The sequence below is a fragment of the Akebia trifoliata genome, chromosome 12 (genome assembly GCF_017979445.1).
Source record: "Akebia trifoliata isolate Shusen 1 chromosome 12, ASM1797944v1, whole genome shotgun sequence".
NCBI lineage: Eukaryota > Viridiplantae > Streptophyta > Magnoliopsida > Ranunculales > Lardizabalaceae > Akebia > Akebia trifoliata.
Window position 1 is genome coordinate 893,908 of NC_141386.1, and position 20,078 is coordinate 913,985.

Consider the following 20,078-nt stretch of genomic DNA (forward strand, 5'->3'; position numbering starts at 1 on the left):
TGTAAACATGGGGCTAGAAGTTTTGGAATGGGCTGATTTTTGGTAAGGATGATTTCCTCACCTTAGAGATCATCCTCACAAAAAATCAGCCCAATCTAAAACTTCTAACCCATGTATGACAAAAATGGTTGGCTATATATATATATATATATAAGATCCCGTTCAACAACAAAATGTTCAGCACCAAACATTTTTCAAAACATGGGTTAGAGGTTTTGGAATGAGCTGATTTTTGGTGAGGATGATCTTTACAGTGAGGAGATCTTCTTCACCAAAAATCAGCCCATTCCAAAACTTCTAGCCCCATGTTTACAAGTTGAAAAATCGTGGATCGTCCATTTTTTGTAAATCATTTTTGATGGGGTTAGAAGTTTTGTAATGGGCTGATTTTTTGTGATGATGATCTCCTCATTGTAGAGATCATCCTCACCAAAAATCAGTCCATTTCAAAACCTCTAACCCATGTTTTGAAAAATGTTTTGCCAAAATGTTTATTACTGAACATTTCCCTATACACACACACACACACACACACACACACACATGAGAAGTGTATGGAGGCCTTAAAGAGAACCAAACATTGTAAACTTCTAACCCTAGTTTACAAGTTAAAGAACTGTGGACCATTCATTTTTTTGTAAAACACTTTTGATGAGGTTAGAAGTTTCAGAATGGGTTGATTTTTGGTGAGGAGGATCTCCTCATCATAGAGATCATCCTCACAAAAAATCAACCTGTTCCGAAAAAATATTTGGTACAATGTTTGACTCTCTTTAAGGCCTCCAAATGCTTCCCTATATATATATATATATATATATATATAGGAGCATGTTCGGCACCCTACTATTTACCCTACGTTTTGCCCTATGTGTTTTGTCCTACATGGGTTATAAGTTTTGAAATCATCCTCCCCAAAAATCAGTTTATTCCAAAACTTCTAACCTCATAAAAAATGGTATACAAAAAATGGACGGTCCATGATTCTTCACTTGTAAACATAGGACTAGAAATGTCGGAATGGGCTGATTTTTTATGATAATGATCTCTATTATTTGCAATATGTGTTTTGTCCTACATGGGTTAAAAGTTTTGGATTTAACAGATTTTTGGTAAGGATGATCTCCATGATGAGAAGATCATCCTGACAAAAAATCAACCTAATATAAAATTTCGAAATCCATTAAAAGTGGTTACTAATTATTGATAAAAATTGATGATCTACATTCTAAATCACTTTTGATGGGGTTAGAAGATTCAGACTAGGCTGATTTTCGTATAAGGATGATCTTCTCATCATAGAGATTATCCTTACAAAAAATCAGTTCAATCTGAATCTTTAAACCTAAATTTTGAAAAATTATTATTTTTACATATGTTTATTACTTATGTCTCATGATCCACCCCCATATATATAGGCAGCCCTAAAGTTTGCCAAGTATTGTGCCAAACATTTTTTATAAATCACTTTTGATGGGGTTAAAAGTTTTGGAATATGTTGATTTTTTGTGAGGATGATCTCTACGATGAAGAGATCATCCTCACCAAAAATCAATTCATTTTGAAACTTTTAACCCATGTTTTGAAAAATGTTTGGCAAACTTTAAGGCTGGTGAACCGCCCCATTATATATATATATATATATATCTATTTTGATGTAAAACATCATTTTACCCAAATACTAAGAAAAATGAAAAAAAAAATTTCTCTCTAGAAAAACCCTAGTGTCATCCTTTCGTGATTACTCCACACCCATAAATAAAAGTCAACCCTCTACTTGGCATTTTATTAGCTACAATTCAACATTGACAGTTTCAAAGATCCATTCTTCTAGAAATTAAGATTCTGATAACAAATAAAAAAACATTTTTCTTACAATTGTACAGACCTTTAAATTTAAAAAGGGCGACCCAATCTTTTCAGTGCTTGTTTGACATACATGGAAAATGGGAGGGAATTTGATTTGGATGGAAAATCATATATATTTTTTCCTTTGTTTGATTGTGTTTTTTACATTGAAAATGATTGTTCCACCAACGTTAAAATTTCTTTTTGGCGGGAATTAGCTGTCCAACCCAATAATTCCCACTCTTGCAATAAAATAATGTAGAATCAAACATAATCTCTTTGCCATCTTCAATCTATGAATTATTATTATTATTATAAGATGTATTTCAAGATCATCATAAATGAATAATTGGTAAAAATGAAAAGAAATAACTTGAGAATTATTTCTGATTCTCCATGAATTTAATTCCTATTATGAAAAAATTAGATTGACAATCTAAACTAAACGATGCATCAGATTCTAAAATCTAATTATGGACCAGAATCAAAGTCTAGAATCCGAAGCAAATACTCACTTTACCTAAGGTCTTTGGAGGTAGGGGTGTCAATGGATAGTTGAAAAATCGAATTCAAACTTGGATAATTTTATATATTTGAATCCTTATCAGATACAGATTCGAAATAATACATAATATAATATATAATAAATTTTTTAATAATAAAAAATCAGTTGGATAAGGAAAAATTATGCTTTTTTCATATACAAATTATTCAAATTCTAATTGGATATTATCCGTTATCTAATAATATAATTTGATTCGAATTTAGATATTAGATAAAAATTTCAGATTCGAATTCGGATATTGCTGTATTCGAACTGATAAGCATCTCTCGACAACCTTACATGAAACCTCCAAAATGGAATAGGAGATTCACAATCCCAAGAAAAAAGTGGATACAAAAGAAAGCATTACAGATAAAAAATTGAAATTGAAGGACAATATGCCCATGAAAGGTGGGTGGGTGTGGAGAAAAAGCATAAAACTTGGGCCTTGGATTCTTTTTCATGAACACAAATTCAATTTTGAAAAATAAAAGGATAAGATGTATGGATCCCACACAAGTTCCAATAGAATGTTATCGTAGTCGATCGATCCGCCACGTTCATTTGCACAGATTATGATGATGATCATCTGAAGGGTTGATTTCAAACTAAGAGATCATGGTTGTAACCTTTCAAGTTCGATGATCCATTAAGGACATCCAAGTCAAATCCCTCTGGCCATCAACTGGGTCACCATGTCGGGCCCACCTATGATGAAAGGTCCACATTTGTCTGTTAGAAATGTTCACAAACGTCTCTATCGTCACCGAAAGAAAATGTAACGTTGCACAACATTTCAAGTCAACATAATGATGATATTTCAATCAAACAAAGGCTAATTTAGAAATAACCTTTAGATTTTGGTAAAATATTAGAAATACACCCAGTGTTTTCAGACTGGTCACATACCCCCTTGAACTGTGGTCTTCTATGAAAGACTAATAGAAAATGACCAAATACCCTCATCTTCAAATGTCCATGGTCTTAAACCCTTTCAATCTTAAGAGTAATAGTAATGATTTATTGAGTAAACTCTTCATTTTAACCTCCCGAAGTAGCATCAATTTCAACCTTTACCCCAAAGGTTAGGGATTGGTTGCAAACTCTCCTATAAGATAAAACCTTTATTTATTTTTCTTCTCATTGGTTTAGAGTGTGAAATGTTTGAGAAAATCCAAGGTGGCAATCTAGTCACCAAAACCCAAGCTTATTTTGGGCAAGAGGTAGAAACCAAGGGTATTTCGGCCATTTTTGTATGTATAAGACAAAAGACCACAGTCAAAGGTTCTATCATGGGTTTGAAAAATGCAGGAGGTATCTCCAATATTCACCACAATACATGGGGGTATGCCTATTTTACCCTATTATTTAAAAAAAGACTAAAAGCACCCTTTAGAGATCAAAGACAAAGCAAAGGAAAAACTGTCCCCCTTTACAGCAAACACCACACTCCATTTTCTTTCAAGAAAAAAAGAATCCAAATGGCACTTTTAAAAGATAGTAAAAAATCTATAAAGTATCATATACAAAGACACATTTTTCCTCTATTTAGTCATTTTAGTTCATGAGACTGCAATTGAGATGGCTCACGGAAAGGTGTTGAAACATCCGAGGAGAGTATGGTTTCCTAAGCTTCTAAGGGTCTGGATCATGGCGTCGATCTCGATCATGCAAGTAATGTCACAAGATCAAATTGGAGTACCAACAACGGGTTTACTATGTTTCAGTGATTGTGCGACTTGTCCGGTCACCTGTACGCCACCTCTGCAACCACCATCAACATTCCTACCACCACCATCACCGCAATTCATTCAGTATTCACCGCCCCAACCGTATTATTTTCAACCACCACAATTACCACTACCAACACCTTCAACGCCTTCTTACTTTTGGGTAACACCCCCTCCTCCATTCAATTATCTAGGCATTCCTTCCACCCCATTACCACCATCACCTCCTACAACTGGACCAAATGGTTACTCCTATCCTTACTACTATTTCTATACCTCGAAGGCGGCTCCCATTTTACCTCCAATTTCATCCTTATTCTTCTTTCTGGTCTTACTTTTCTCTCATGTAATGTATGTTTGTTTGTGACAAGTTGCACATGTTGGGTTACTAAGAGGGAAGTCAAGTGGTTAGACGAATGTGGTTTCACATGTATATATGTTTGGTAGAGTGGTAGGAATGGAAAAGTTTTCTTAGATTTTGTTGAACACCTCTTGTTTCTTTACTTGATTTGTGTTTTTTTTGTAACTTTTTTTTTACTCTGATACATGGGTATCCATACTAAGTCTGACTATTCCCATGAACACGTGTCACCCCTTCTCACACGTGGTGAGTGTGCTGGCCTTTTAAAGCACCAGGGGGATGGCCAACGAGGAGGTTTGAACTCAAGACATCTCCTTCATGGAGGGGTGCATCTTCTCCTCTTGTTTTGTAAGCTTTAGCTTGTATATGTATCCTTAAACTTTTCTACCAAAGTTTAGGTAGAAAATCTTCAAATAGGGGGCCTACCTTTCTGTGGGTCTCATCTCATCAAGGAATCATTTTTGCCAAAATCAACCTCATCAAATTATGAAGAAACCATGGTGAATGTTCCAGGCAAAGATCTTGAAGTTTGAGTCCTGATCAGGAATTCGGATGGTTAAGCTTCAGATCGGATCTCCATGGTTTGGATGATGGGTCTTAACAACCTAGATACATGTCACAAGTATAGAAGAGAGTATGCTCTTATCATTTCTTATTCAAACATTAGCATTTATCATACTAAAACATTAGTAAGTCATAAATTAGCGCATAAATAAAAATGCAAATAAAAAAAAATAAAATTGAAAACTTAGGAATGAGGAAGTCTTGTTGCTACACCACACTACATTTTGTTTCTGTTACATCTTCAAGGCAGCTAAACAAGCATCTTGGTAAACTACGTAAACAATACAAAATGTTTTGAAAGTGTTTCCCGCCTACGAGTCTCTTCCCACACCAAAAAATGTCACCGAAAGAAAAATTTTAAGTTGTACTATTCACATTTAACTATGAAAGAGGATCTCCATTTTCTGAATCAAAGTTTTATGTTAAACATAAACCATTCATGGAACTAAGTTAAGGATCTAATAATATTCAATAAAAACATAAATGCTGGAAGTGCAGCTGATTGCAGGTCTTCAATGCTACATAATGGACGTAGCGTAAAACTGTTCCTATAATATACTACTCACATAAATTTACCTCAAATATAGTTACTTGGCAGAACAATGCACTTCACCATGTATGGAATGAAAAAGCTATGTTTTGGATGGGAATTGCTCCTCCTGCCTCCAACTTCCCCCATCCTTAAGCAAGATATTTGAATGGAAACAATAATTCTTGAATAAGGAGGGCTGGAATACTCAAATTTGAGAAATATATTTATCAGCGACCTCACGAATGTGGGTTATGGTCAGATATTGACTTCTCCCTTTGATGGCAAGCTGATTTGACTCTCCACCATTTAAAAAAGAAAAAGAAAAAGAAAAAGAAAAAGAAAAAGAAAAAAAGAGTTGCTAGCACACCAACTTTTACTTATTACACCCCAATTAAAAATAGAGAAAATAAATGAATGTTTGAGAGTAAGTAAAAGTTGGGGCGCCAATAGAAGCTCTTTAAATTTTTAATTTTTATGTTTTGCTAGATTTCTATTTTTTGGGTTTAGGATTTTATACAAGCCTAATCGTAATTGTAAACAACTTCTGAAATTGTTTGAGCGAGTGCTGTAAGATGTTGTAATGATGAGATTATAATTTGAGCCAAACCTTTGTAATGCTTGGAGGGTGTGTTGTAATCTTTAATTGGGGTGTGATAAATAATTTGAGAAAATGGGGTGTAATAAGTAAAAGTTGGGGTGCCAATAGCAGCTCTTTTAAAAAACAATCAAGTTATTTCAAGTGAGAAACATGGTGAAAATTCAATCTCAATGGCATCAGATCATCAAAACCAGTGAGCACACGAGTTAACTTCCAAACCTGCCAGGATTAGGGAATTGATAGCTTCTTGATCTAGGGAATCACCAGATCATTATCCAGTTTTTGGATGGCTGTAAGCTGGGGATCAAAGCAATCTAGTTTGCAGAATGCGGCACGTATCCAACGCCTGATAATAGAAATTTTAATCAGCAAAAAAGATATAAGAACATAAAACAGGAAAAAATTCGTTGATTCATCAGATTGGGCCTGACCTTATGTGTCCCTGAACAAGTTTGAGAACCTGATTTTCAATATTTTAAGTGAGTTGATGATTTAAAAATCAGGATCAAGTAAGGTGTCCCGGTCCTATAGAATAGAACAGTATCTACGTGGCACATTTTGATTGGAGTTTAAAACACATCAGGCTTCTAACCATATTGTTTGGCATGCAGCCCCATGTATTTAATCTCCAATTAAAACGTGCCATGTAGACACCTTATGTTGCTATAGTAACGGGTCACCACTCTGGATTGCAACTCTTGATTTAATGGCATATGAACTGTTTGACATCCAAAAGAACTTTGGGTAACTTTTAAGCATTGTGAATTTGAAACCAGCTTAAGTATAAATGAACATCAACATGTCCGTATTCGGTTTTTTATAAGCAATAATCTAATCTAGGATTTCAAAGAAGAAGAAAAAAAAAATGAACATCCGAATCCTAACCATAGTGACATAATTATCCAATTTTTTTTAAAAGTCGTGATTAATTCACTATTCTTTCAATCAGCAATTTTATCACAACTTATTCACAAAGCTTTGAAAATTATATTTTTATATTATATATCAATATGAAATTTTATTTAATATTATGTTAAGTAATAATATATTTTTATTCTTCCCCGAATTTTGTGCCTTTTGTGGATTTTTTCTGATCTTTTCCCTTGCCGAAAAAGTGAATATAAAATGGATTAATAATGAGAGCTACTATTGCCACGCCAACTTTTGCTAACGCCACACCAACTGTGTGCAATTCTTTGGTGATTTACATAGGATTTGGTGTGACATTAGCAAAGGTTGGTGTGGCAATAGCAGCTCTCTTAATAAAAAGAAAAAGAATAGTCAACAGTTCTAAACAAAATGAGAAATTGATCTTACCTATCCATGATTATATTCCGAGCGCGGTTCTCAATTTGTTTGCAGTATATATTGGTTTCTATAGTGTTAAAGCCATCCTTTTTAAACAAGCTTGACAAGAAATCTTCAGAGAAGTAAAATGCACACTGGAATCACACAAGTTAAAAAAAAAAACCTATCAGAAAATTGGCTAGAGATATAAATTGTTTCTTGAAATAAAACAACTACTAGCCGCATGGAACTTACGGTACCATCTCCTCTAACATAAAAGTTTTCGCTAATTATCTGATTCTTGTCATTGAGCTTCTCCTGTAAAAGTTGGGCAGAACTCAGAAGTATACATAAAAACTGCAAAGGAGATCGAAGATTTCGAAGTGAGAACTAGGAGACTCACTTGAGCAAAGTCCCCGATCGCGTAATCTCGGACAAGAACATAACCATTCGGCTGAAAAGGTATAAAATCATCATATAGCTTTCTAGCAGGATCAGAAGAACAAATAAGAAACAACAAAAGCTAACATCTAAACAATAACATATGGGAATTCACCTTAAGCACTTTCTTGATGTTCTGCAATACCAAGGGCATCTTCTTTGGAGAAACTGAAGACAACGTAAAAATCTGCTTAACATATTAGTTGGACATTCGGGCAGTATTTGCAACTCTTCATGAAAAATAAATAAAAAAATGAGAACAATTATCTCTAAAGGAGGATCCAGGACCACCACCACACATATATATAAATTATGTCCAAAGTAGCATGCCGTGCCATTTATTGGCACAAATTCATCGAAAGAGTGACACCAAGTGCGGTTGAAAATAAAGAAATATATTCTCAAAACAGAGAAATGCCTTCCCTTGAAATTAGGTAGCATAACTTTTAGCATTAATTTACTTTGTTTTGACTATTTGAGGAACAATATCTCAATAAGAACAAAAATATTAAATGAAGGAATTGGAGTCCGCACAAAGGAAATCTGATCTTGAAGGACTTGACAATGAGGTAGCATTACTAGATGTTATATTCTATAAGATATATCTCTAAAAAGTATCCATTCATAGTTGGTAAACTCTTGAGAAACGAAGATTTGAAGTAGTAGTACAGTGATGGTAATGATAGTAGTTGTAGTGATTAGGAATGAAGTACATCTAACAATAAATCATCATGAACAATGCCTTACTCAAAATATTTGGGGTAGGCTAAACGAATCCTATTCCTCCATCTAATTCTATTTAAAAGCCAAGTCTTCCGTTAATTCAAGGATAGACGCTTATTAAAATTTTTGGAAGACAACCTGGTAAGTTTGTAAACTCTGGAGGTGGTAATATCAAAGATCTGGTATCAAAAACCCGCCTTCATCCTTATATGGTTTAAAATCTCGTTTTGGATCAATGTTTCGGTTTTTTGAAAAGTCTTATTCAGAAGATTGTGGTCAGGGGGCACATGGTTAGTTTGAAGACATGGGGTATCTCAGATATTTACCAGAGGGGGGGGGGATAAATAATAACCGTGTCTTCAAAAGAAGACCAAGGTCAAGGGCAACTTCGTTGTCTCTTGAACAAAAAAAAATCGAAGCAGCAGCTGCAGAAGAAGAAAACAATTGTACCTCAAACTTCGACACAAATCTGGCGACTTCTCCATTTCCCTCTTCTTCTCTGATTTCTCAGAGAAATCAACAAAAATTTCATATGTTTCGAGTTCTGTAGAGTTTCGTCTCCGTTTGTTCAAAAGTCAAAACGTTTCGTACGAAACGGAACAACAATTGGAACCATGATCCTTACAACTATGAAGAAAACATGGTATATAAACTATGAAAATGATGAATATAATAATACACAGAAAATAATCATCTCCAACAAAGTTTCTACTCCTTACAGGTCAAACAACAATGAAAGGTGTCATTTTCAGAAAGATTGCTTTGCAAATGTGAGAAGGAGAACATGGTTTAAACCATGGACACAAAGAATGAAGTAATATACGAAAAAGAAGGAAAAGTATCCTTACCAAGGTCACGACATCAACCGAAGAAGGTGTAATTTTCTCACAAAGATCGTCATTTGTGACATCACAGACAAATGCATTCACCTGGTCTTCTCTGAAATCTTCATGTGACTGCATCATGTAAACATTAAAAGTTATGTATATCTCTTCCTTAACAGTTTTATTACAATCAATATACTCCCACACTCTTAGGTCTGATTCATATTTATTCATAAAGTCAAACTATAGCACAAACTAGTGTTAAACCAAAAGATTTAAAATGATTAGGTCAAGAACCCCAAAACCTATCAGTCAACATACAAGCCTTACAAATAGGCCTTTGCACTGAAAGACAAAAGGTCCCACTTTAGCTACTCAACAATGGCACAAACTAGTGGTAGACTCACCAACCTCTAGATATCTAATACATTGAGTCACTAACACATTCATACAGGAGTAATTGAACCGGCCAATCTGATCCAACTAGGATGAGCCAAACCCTCCCAAACTGGTTTGAACCAATTCAACGCTAGTCACTAGTCAATAAAATATAACTGGATTGAAATATAATTGAATATGTATGTTATAAACTGGATGAATGGATGCTAAAATCGCACAATTTCATTTTATATCAATCACAAACATTTGAATTCTTAAAATTTGTGTGTGTGGATCGGTTGACTAAGCCAAGTTTTTCCACACAAAAAAAAAGATGGTCGATTTGAACTAGTTTTTGGCCAAGTGAAAGATGGTCCCGATTCACATGGAAAAACTCATTAGTGCCCTCCAGTCCACCCCAACTTGCCTGAGTCAACTTGGAATTGCCCGAGTTTTTAAAACCATGGCTATATATATTAAAATCATATAAATAATACATGCACTATATAATAAGAGAATGATAAGGTAACACAAATCCACATTAATTAATTATTTTAAATTACAAAATGTTGTTCGATTCCCCCCCCCCCTGGTGGCCAACCCCTTGAGATTTATCCCAAGAGGCTCAAATACCTAGGGTATATATATATAATTTTTTTTTTTACAAAATGCTCTTGCTTTATATTAAATAATGCAACATGTGTAAAGAGAGAATATCGATTCAAATTTCAAAAGCAATCTCTTAAATTAATTATAAAGATAATTATAATCTTGTCTAAATAATAAGTTTTGTAATTCAGGTGCAAATGCACATGCCGCCCACTTGTCTTTACTATTATAGCACGAGAAGTGTGAGTATTGTTCACTCAAATCCACATTAATTAGTATTTTTTAAATTACAAAAATACCATTACATTACATTAAATAACATAATACACAACAATTCTAAAATTACATAAATACCAATTTTTGCAACTCATGTGCAACAAAATATTATAAAATTCAAAACACACACAACAAACTCTTTCAAAGATTAGGAAAAAGATTGTCTAAGTTGTTTAGAGCAGAGTACATTAGATGAAATAACGAAAAATGGACATTTAAATCTTACTTTAACGAGTTCGATGGCATTGGGTGAGAAATCACAAGCGTGAATTAAAAGATTAGGAAATGCAGCTATCAGAGGATAAATAGTATTGCCAGCTCCACAACCAACCTTCAATTAAATGTTAAATTTGTGTCAAAAAGTGATAAATACAGAGCAAAAATAATTGAAAGTTAACTAACTAATAAACTAAATAACTACATAGTGAAATTGAAATACCTCTAATACAACTTTGGATGAGTTTTGGGAATTAGGGTTTGCAGAGAAATAATGAGACCAGTCTTTCTCCAAGTAATGGCGGTCTTTAAAGAACTGTAATAATCAACCAATCAATCAAAATTATATCAAGTACACATGGCATGCATGCAAGAGGGTATAACACAGATTATGATGATGATGATGATGATGATGATTACCTTGTTATGGTGGCGCTTGTAGAAATCATTCCAGTACTTGGTGGCTTTTATCTGATAGTGATCTGATCGTAATGAACTATGAGATCTGACGGTGGAGAGAGAACGAAGAGGGGAGATGGCGTAGTTGAAGATGGGAGATGAGCGGACGCAAAGAGAAGGTGCAATGGCGGGAGTACGCCCTCCTCTCATTTCAAGCGTCCTCTCCTCAGTCCTCTCTGAGGTTTCGTTTGCGTTTGCTACTCTATCCGATCGACTAACTTGGGATTTACAGATTGGATATTATTGGGCCTCACAACGTTAACCCAAGCCAGACCCATATGTGGATTGGGCTGGGCCTTTAAAGAATTGTAGAGTTAAAAGCTCGAGCAATCTCTATGGTCTAGAATGGCCTATTTGAAAATTAGGCCTTTTTTGGTTAAGATCAGGACTTAAATTGGCTGATTTAATCGGGCCTCACAAACTCTAGACCAACCCCATTTCGTGGATGGACTAGATTGGGCCATACGAATCCTTTAAAACAATTGGTGAGCCTGAGTCTGACTAGTCCGGCCGGGCCGGCCCATTCATGATGTGATTAGAGGACGAATTTGCTGTTAAGAAATTTCCGTGCTAAGCTGATCAACCAATGGTATGATGCCACATGTATTGAAAAAAAAGCAAACATGATTGATTGGTGGAGAAGATTTGTAAAAGGTCAAGAGTTCGGTTTAAGTGCTGTTTTAATACACGTGGCAATATCCTATTGGTTCATAAACTTAACAACTTCGTAGTGGTGTTGTTAGGTTAGGCCTACAATCTCCTCTTTGTCCTAATTTACAAAATAATGAATTATATTTGCCATTCCTTTTAAATCTCGACTACAAAGAAAAATCTCAGATCCTAATTCTAAAATTTTCTTAATATTCTTGAAGGATTCATGGTTTGTATTAGGGGTGCAACTTGGTCCGGTTTAAATCGAGAGTCGAACCAAATCGATAGTTTTAGGGTGGTTTAGTTTAGTTTGGAACAAGTTGCGATTCAGTTCCGAATTACGAAAATGGAGAACTGATCAATTTGGTTCGGTTCTCGGATCAAACTTGTATAGAACCAAACCCCTATGCAATAAATAAATATATATGTATATAATAATTATTATAATTTTTTTAGGAGTTATGACATAGATTAGTCATCTTTTATGAATAAACTAATGACTTTTTATAGATAGATTTGTGATTTATTGTATGAAATTTTATGTTTATTTTTTTATTAAAAAATATTACTTACAATTTATAGAATATTGGCAATCCGTAGAACCAAACCAAACCAAACCGACTTTAATTTGATTTGGGTTGGTTTGATTCCAATCGAATTTGGCTATGTTTTGGTTCTTATTTAGTGGAACCGATCTATGTTAATTTGGTTCCAATTTGACCTCAAACCAAATCAAACCGAACCAAGTTGCACCACTAGTTTGTATCAATTTGTAGGATCAATTTTGGTTCCAAAGATTTCACACCCAGGATTGAAATCTTGTTTATGAGAACTACTATTACCGCACCAACTTTTTTCTTATGACACCCAAATAATAAATTTAAAGGAATTTCAAAGGTGTGTGGATAACTTATGATAAATTTTTATATTGACACTCCATTCTTTTGTAACTTATGTTAAATCCTTTTAGATGTCCTTGAGAGATTGTGTGGTTAGTATGAATAAAGAGAGAGCTTCGAGAGGTTAAGCTCCGCACCATTGCGAAGGTTTGCATTTTTGATTTACACACAGATGAAATACATTGTGCGAGAGAACCATTTAGAAACCCTACATGTAGAATATTGTAGAAATTGGGGTTTTCATAAAGGGAGAAGAAAGAGATCCTCGTACTTGTATGGATTGTCAACTGATGTGGGATGATAAAATATTGGTGTGAAACATGATTTTAAATCTCATCTAAGCCTGAGACGACTCGTTCGATATGTCTTGGTATCGTCCACCAACGAAATAGATAGACAAGTCAAACGTATCAGACAATATTTAAAACCATGGTTCATTTGTCTCATTGTTGAACGAGACAACTCAAACATATTGGAAAACTTGCCTGAGATGATGTCTCGTGATGAGGCGAGACGAGACGAGACGTCAAAACAAGCTTTAAAACCATGGGGAAGAGATAATTGGTGTCATAAGTAAAGGTTGGTCTGGGAATAGAAGCTCTCTTTAAATTATTTTTAATCCTAGAATCTAAAGTGTGTGAATCGGCAATCAAACTGATGGGCCGTAATTTCAAGTGTCAGAGCCCAAAAAAGAGTGCCACGTGGTTTTGGGGACTACATAAAGGTTTTTGGTGGGTCCATCGATTGACCTTAATAATCCCTAGTGAACCATGTTCCTTATACTTTTAAGATGACGCATTCATGGCTCTTGTTTGACACGTGTCACAATCTGAACGTCTGAAACTATATGAATATTTAAAGGCTATATACTATTAAGAGCATGAAAAGGCCCAATCCCATAATTAAAAAAAATCGTGATAATTTGACTTATCAACGTGGCATACTCAATTGACAACCCTAACGTGATAGACTCGGGAATCGTAGATCTATTCTCCTTGAGATACAAAATTATGGTTTCATAAAAAATGCAATTTTGTATCTCGAGGAGAGCAGATCTATGATTTCTGAGCTTATCATGTCAGGGTGGTGATTGAGTATGCCACATGGATAAGTCAGATTATCACGACTCAATTAAAAAATTGGTATTTTAGATATTTATTCCTCCACGTTTTGATGAGTATTTGATATACCCCATATTTTCAAAATGATGACATACCCCTAAGCCCCTTGATCTTGGTTTTCTCTATTAGTCTAATAAAGAATGTCCTAAATTCCTTCATCTTCAATATTTAGTAAAAAAAAACTCTCGATTTTTCTTACCAAAACAAGTTAACCTCTTAGAACAAATTCTCTTTCTTGGGCTGCACTTGGGCGGTTGGAGGATAAACTTAGGCTCAACCCAAGTAGCACAATCCTCAACCCAACGGGCCTAAGCTCACCAACTCAAGTTTAATCCGAGCTTGATCTTCTAAAATTGGTTTAAGCTCGAGTTAATCTGAGTTAAGTAATTTTGGACGATTTGATTAGGTTGTGCGAGTGGGGCTTGTTGAAAAATCCTAATTTCATTTTGATTATATATATATATATATATATATATATATATATATATATAAAAATAAAATAAAATCACATCCAACCTTGAATATTTAAACTAACTATATTAAACCAAAATCCACATTAATAATTTTCAATTGTCTATAAACCATACTAATAAGATGGAATAAAAAAAGTATATAGCTTTGGGTTTGGATTGGGTCAGGTTGCTCAAACCCTTTCCTCGAATTGATGTCAGGTTGAGATATTCTAACCCCTGGTTCAACTCATCTTTTACATAATTCAGACCAGGCTCACCCATCAATTGGGTTGAGTTCAATCCAACTCGCCCAAATTGCAGCCCTACTTCAAACCTCTAAGACTAAGACAAGATTTTCAGAGAAATAAAAGACGAAGGAATTTTGGATTAAAAAAATAAAATAATCAAGGGTTTTCTACAAAGAAGAAAGGGGAAGTGGGGGTATAAGGCAAGATTAGAAATAATGAATTGAAGATGAAGTTGAATAGAGGTTGAAGACTTAAGTTGAGAAATATTTTGTAAAAAAAAAGTCAATTTTTTGTTAGAGGTAAACAATGAGAGCATCTAATTCATTTTTTAGCCTTCTATACGAAATGATCAACAAGGTCATGGGGGCATGTCACCAAAAATTAGAGGGGCATGTATAAATCACCATAAAAAAATTCCAATAATCGGATCTGAATCCACCAATCAAATTGATTTTTGAAATTTTTTTTATCGATAAACCTGTTTTAATGACTTCACTAACTCGGAGCTGGCGAGATTTAAACCCGGGTCTCTCGTATCATCACCCAAAGACTTTCTCAACTAAGGTAGTTGACACCTACATTTAAAAAAAAAAAAAAAAACTGCAACTATATACATAAAAAATAAAAATAAAAACAATTAAGTCATGGAGTTGGATAGCATATACTCAATTCATGGAAACGACGAAGCCGATAAATTACTGGGATGGTACAAAGTAACAAACAAGGCTATGAAATGGATCGAACCAGCCTAAAAAATCCAATATGAATTGATTTTTATTTTATTTTTTGGATCCAAATAAGGACTTGATTTAATAAGGATTCAATCAGATAAGATGCCAAATTGGATCTAGAACCACCACTCTCCGATCGATCCATTGACATCTTTAACAACAAGCACAACTTCTAAATAATACACGCAAACACACACACACACACACGTTGGTGGCGGGTGACAGATAGAAAGTGAGCACGCAAAGCATCAAGCATGCAGTTTCATGCAAGAAAAACCATGTGTGCTCACTTTCTTCTGTCACCTACTTTACAAACCATTTCAATAAAACTATTACCTCTGCAATCAAAGAAAACCCATTTAAGCTTTGCATGAAAACCCCTACTACTCTCAACGGAAAGGATGATTTGATTGGATTTGAGAAGAAGGAAAGGCCCTCTCGAGCTTTATATAGTGGATGTGTGACATAATGGAATAAATGTTGTTTTAGCTCTTATTGGCTTCTATTCAATAAAGAGCCGTTCTAATCTAATTTCCTATACTGCGCTCAACGTTATGCTGATGTGGTATTGTACACAAAACCGTAGACTTTTTTTTTTTTTTTTTTTAATAGGTAAATGCTTGGTTAATACACATGACTATTGTAAATTGTTAATACTTGACATAAGAAGTATGGGTTCAAGGGGTTTGAACCTTGAACTTGGGAACAACCTCTACAAGCCTTACCACTTAGTTAAGTAGCACTTCTTAAGTAGAAATTTTTTCTCGTGATTATGTAAAAAATCTATGGTTTTGTGCACATCATCACGTCAGCTAGCGTAGTGTTGAGTGCAGTGTCGTAAGAAGTTAGCAAGTTTAGAATTTTTCCAAAAAAAAAAAAAGCCGTGGAGTTGAAGAGCATTACTCAACTCATGGAAACGAAACCAACAAATTATTAGGATGGTATAAAGTAATAAAGCTATGAAATGGATGGAACTGGCCTAAAAAATCAGCTATGAATTTAGAATAATGATTTTCTGACGCTCCCATCTGACATACGACTCCATCACAGAACCGTAGATCATTTACCTTGAGATATGTAAAATTATAAATCTTTTCTTATGTATCCCAAGGCAAATGATCTACAATTTTGTGATGGGGTGTATGTCAGAGGGGGGCGTCAGATTATCATGACTTGTGAATTTAAGGTATGAATTGATTTTTTTTTTTTGGGGGGGGGGGTGGGGGGAGGATCCAATAAGGACTCATGTAATAAGGATTCAATTAGATAAGATATCAAATTGGATCTAGATCAACAGCGCTCCGATCCATTGACATCTTTAGCAACAAACACAACTTCTAAATAGTGGGGGACACGCACACACATATCAGTTTAATGGTGGGTGACAGACAGAGAGTGAGTACGCAAAGCTTCGAGCATGCAACTTCATGCAAGAAAAACCATGTGTGCTCACTCTCTCCTGTCACCTCCTTTACAAACCATATATATATATATATATATAAAACCATTACCTCTGAAGCTAAAGAAAACCCATTTAAGCTTTGCATGAAAACCCCTACTACTCTCAACAGAAAGGTTGATTTGATTGGACTTGTGAAGAAGGAAAGGCCCCTCTTGAGCTTTATATAATAGTGGATGTGTGACATAATGGAATAAATGTTCTTTTCTCTTATTGGCTTATATTCAAATAATTTAAATATAATAACATAAAGAAGCCAAATCTCTCTCTCTCTCTCTCTCCATAGAACACAACCTGTCCCATTTAACACAATCACACTTACCAATGAATCCTTGTAATTCTGAATCTATCATCTTATCTCCCAATCCTATCTCTTCCCACTGGCCTGACCCTCCAAATTAAATGGTCACTAAGATAGAATAATGTTCCAAAAGTTTTAGTAAATCTTAGGAGTTTTTCTTAGTTGCATCAACCTAATATGGTAGCCTGGTGTGTCAACCAATCCTAATCATCCACTTAGTGGGTCATGATAAAAAGTTTCTACCAATCTCATGATCTTAATATCCCATAATTTTTTTTTAATATATGGGTTATGGGTACTAGTGATTTATACAAAATTCTGCTCATCGGATGGTTAACGATCATCTGTTCGATGTAATTTTTATTAAATACAATCGACTTGAATGACAACTAATTAAACTTGTGTAGAATGTGAATTTGTACTAAATTATGGTCAAGTTAATCTACTTTCAACTACAAGAAGGAATATAACTTGCATCATGGCTAGGATGTGCTGGTCTGGTCTATGTTTATAGAAAAAGAAAAAGAATAATTTGTTCTTTGTTTACGAAGAGTAGCGGCCAATGGGATCTTGACAGAACATCAGTTATTTGTGCTAATGCGAAGATTTATAGGACAAAAGTGGCCCAAAGTATATCTGCTTTATGTTAAATAAACCATTATTGTAGAAAGAATCATTGGAAATGTTCACCTCAGGACACCAAAAGCATTGTCAAGGAATAATCCAAATCCTCCTCAATTCATGAGTGTTCCTCTTTTGAGATAACAAATATTTAGGGTTGATCAAATTTTATTCAATTTTTATATAAAATCCGGTTTTTTATATTGAAATATGTTCATACATCTTCTCTTACCACTTCAATCTTTCTTCTTTTTAATCATCTCTTCATATCTCTTATTTTGCATTTTTTTTTTTTTTTGTTGTATTGTTTACAACAAGTGGATTGGTATTAGCAGATGAACGCAAATTTTGAACTCAGGTTCATGGTATCAACACTTATAGGCTTTAACCAACTTAACTAACTGACACCTTTATCTTCTTCTCATTCTTGCAGGATCTTTAACTTGCCTACCTTGCACATATCCAACCATCTTTATAAAAAAAAACATCAACAAATTTCAAAGTAGCACGATCTAATTCAAAATTTTCATATTTTTATTTTACTACGATTACTTTAACTAACTTTATTGAATTTGCCACCAAAGAACTCATTGATTACCCTTACTTGTTCGGCACAATACTTTACTTTTTCCCCCCTTTAAAAAGAACTTCCGTATGTTAAAATTATTAGAAATATTTTATTACCTATTAGGTTCGTTGTATTTTCACAACTACGTTTATTTCTAATTTTTATATTTTTTTACTCATTCATCTTAGCATCTCCATCTCTATCATACTCAATCCAGAAATATTTTGTTCTCTAATTATCCAATTTTCAATTTAATGAAGCATAACTCATCTTTCTGCCCTCTTTAAGAAAAAAAAAAAATAATTCTTAGTTTAATTGGATTCCTCCAAAGGACAGCCACTTCAAATGTCTTTTGTCCAAAAATAAAATAAAATTCACTAAATGATTGAACACTCTGCACCATAAGATGGTGCAAGTTGGGTTCCATTGCTGATAATGGACCTGTGGTCCATCACATTAACGTCCCTCCCGCCCATCAATTTACTATCTATTCTAATCTAGCACTAATGATGATACAACGCTAGGGTTATTTTTATGAGAAAATAATGTATATTTAGTACCTTTATATTTATATAAGAGTGGGAATGAGGATAATACTTTCGACTTAGATTTGCATCACGTCGTCACCACTGACGATATCTTTTACGAATACGAATCCAACTTTTATACAGATGTCAACGTCCAGAAAACGCCACGTGGCACACTCTTGTCCTCAATCCTTATGGATGTTTGCATCTAGAGGTTGACCAAACATTGTTAGGCCCGGCACGTGTGATTTCAAAGTGACACGTGACATTTTGTGTGTGCATCAAGTCTTTGGTATCAAAGACCACAGCAAACTGTTTCATTTGGGTGAAAAGTAAATACTATGGATGCAATTTGATTCGGTTCAAACTGAGAACCGAACCAAACCCATAGCTTTAGGTTAATTTGGTTCAATTTGGAGTATGTTGCGGTTTGGTTCTAAGTTTAGAAAATGGAGAACCGATCAATTTGATTCGGTTCCGGTTCAAAACTTGTATAGAACCAATCAAACCGAGAACTAGACCTTATAAAGAAATAAATAAATTTATTCAATTATATGAATTATTTTAGGAGTTAGGACATAGCTTAATGATTTTTAAATTAATGATTTTCTTTTTATAAATAGATTAATGATTTATTATATAATCATTTTATTTTATTTTTAAAAATACGTTGTTTCCAACTAAGTTAATAGGATATTGATAACCAATGGAATCAAACTGAACCGACTTTACTTTGGTTTGGGTTTGTTCTGTTCTATTGGTATTTCAGTTCGATTTTGGTTCTTATTTAGTAGAACCAACCTATGTTGGTTCGGTTCTAATTTAGCCACAAATCGAACTAAGTTGCATCCCTAATATATTCTAGAAATTCAGTAAGGATTGGAACCAATGGATCAGGTCTGGATTAGAATGAGGTCGAATTGAGACCTATCCGAGAAGGGTTCATTAGATCTCAATATTAGGACTCAATAATAATCAGATGAGATCAAACCTTCTTGAACAAAATAAATTATATAACTATATATTTTATCCAATTTTATTAAATTATGCTACCATCGGACAAAACTAATCTGATAGATTTTCATAACGCAAATTCTCAATCTATATCCAAAG

General features: G+C 34.2%; 1 protein-coding gene across 8 annotated transcripts; it reads right to left on the minus strand.

Annotated features, from left to right (window-relative positions):
* Nucleotides 1–2,627: 2,627 nt before the first annotated feature.
* Nucleotides 2,628–11,593, minus strand: LOC147388470 (tRNA N(3)-methylcytidine methyltransferase trm141-like). 8 transcript variants are annotated; one of them, XR_015170547.1, is made up of 11 exons: nucleotides 11,349–11,593; nucleotides 11,152–11,244; nucleotides 10,939–11,043; nucleotides 9,474–9,581; nucleotides 8,018–8,089; nucleotides 7,865–7,915; nucleotides 7,717–7,779; nucleotides 7,492–7,616; nucleotides 6,439–6,520; nucleotides 5,621–5,724; nucleotides 2,628–3,097 (listed from the first exon to the last, which is right to left on the minus strand). XR_015170547.1 is itself a non-coding variant. In XM_086418064.1 (10 exons), exons 1-10 carry the CDS (start codon nucleotides 11,535–11,537, stop codon nucleotides 3,080–3,082), a joined length of 906 nt encoding a protein of 301 aa, XP_086274190.1. In that variant the 5' UTR covers nucleotides 11,538–11,593; the 3' UTR covers nucleotides 2,628–3,079. The 8 variants fall into 8 exon arrangements, 6 of the variants coding, with proteins under 6 accessions (XP_086274190.1, XP_086274193.1, XP_086274189.1 ...); XR_015170548.1 differs by having other exon boundaries at nucleotides 6,394–6,520; XM_086418064.1 differs by lacking the exon at nucleotides 5,621–5,724.
* Between the last annotated feature and the right edge of the window lie 8,485 nt (nucleotides 11,594–20,078).

Coding starts and splice junctions, on each gene's coding strand:
- LOC147388470 (XM_086418063.1), bottom strand. CDS start 11,537: ATGAGAGGAGGGCGTACTCCCGCCATTGCACCTTCTCTTTGCGTCCGC. Junction 7,916..8,017: donor ACATCAAGAAAGTGCTTAAG/GTGAATTCCCAT, acceptor ATACCTTTTCAG/CCGAATGGTTATGTTCTTGT. Junction 7,780..7,864: donor CGATCGGGGACTTTGCTCAA/GTGAGTCTCCTA, acceptor CAACTTTTACAG/GAGAAGCTCAATGACAAGAA.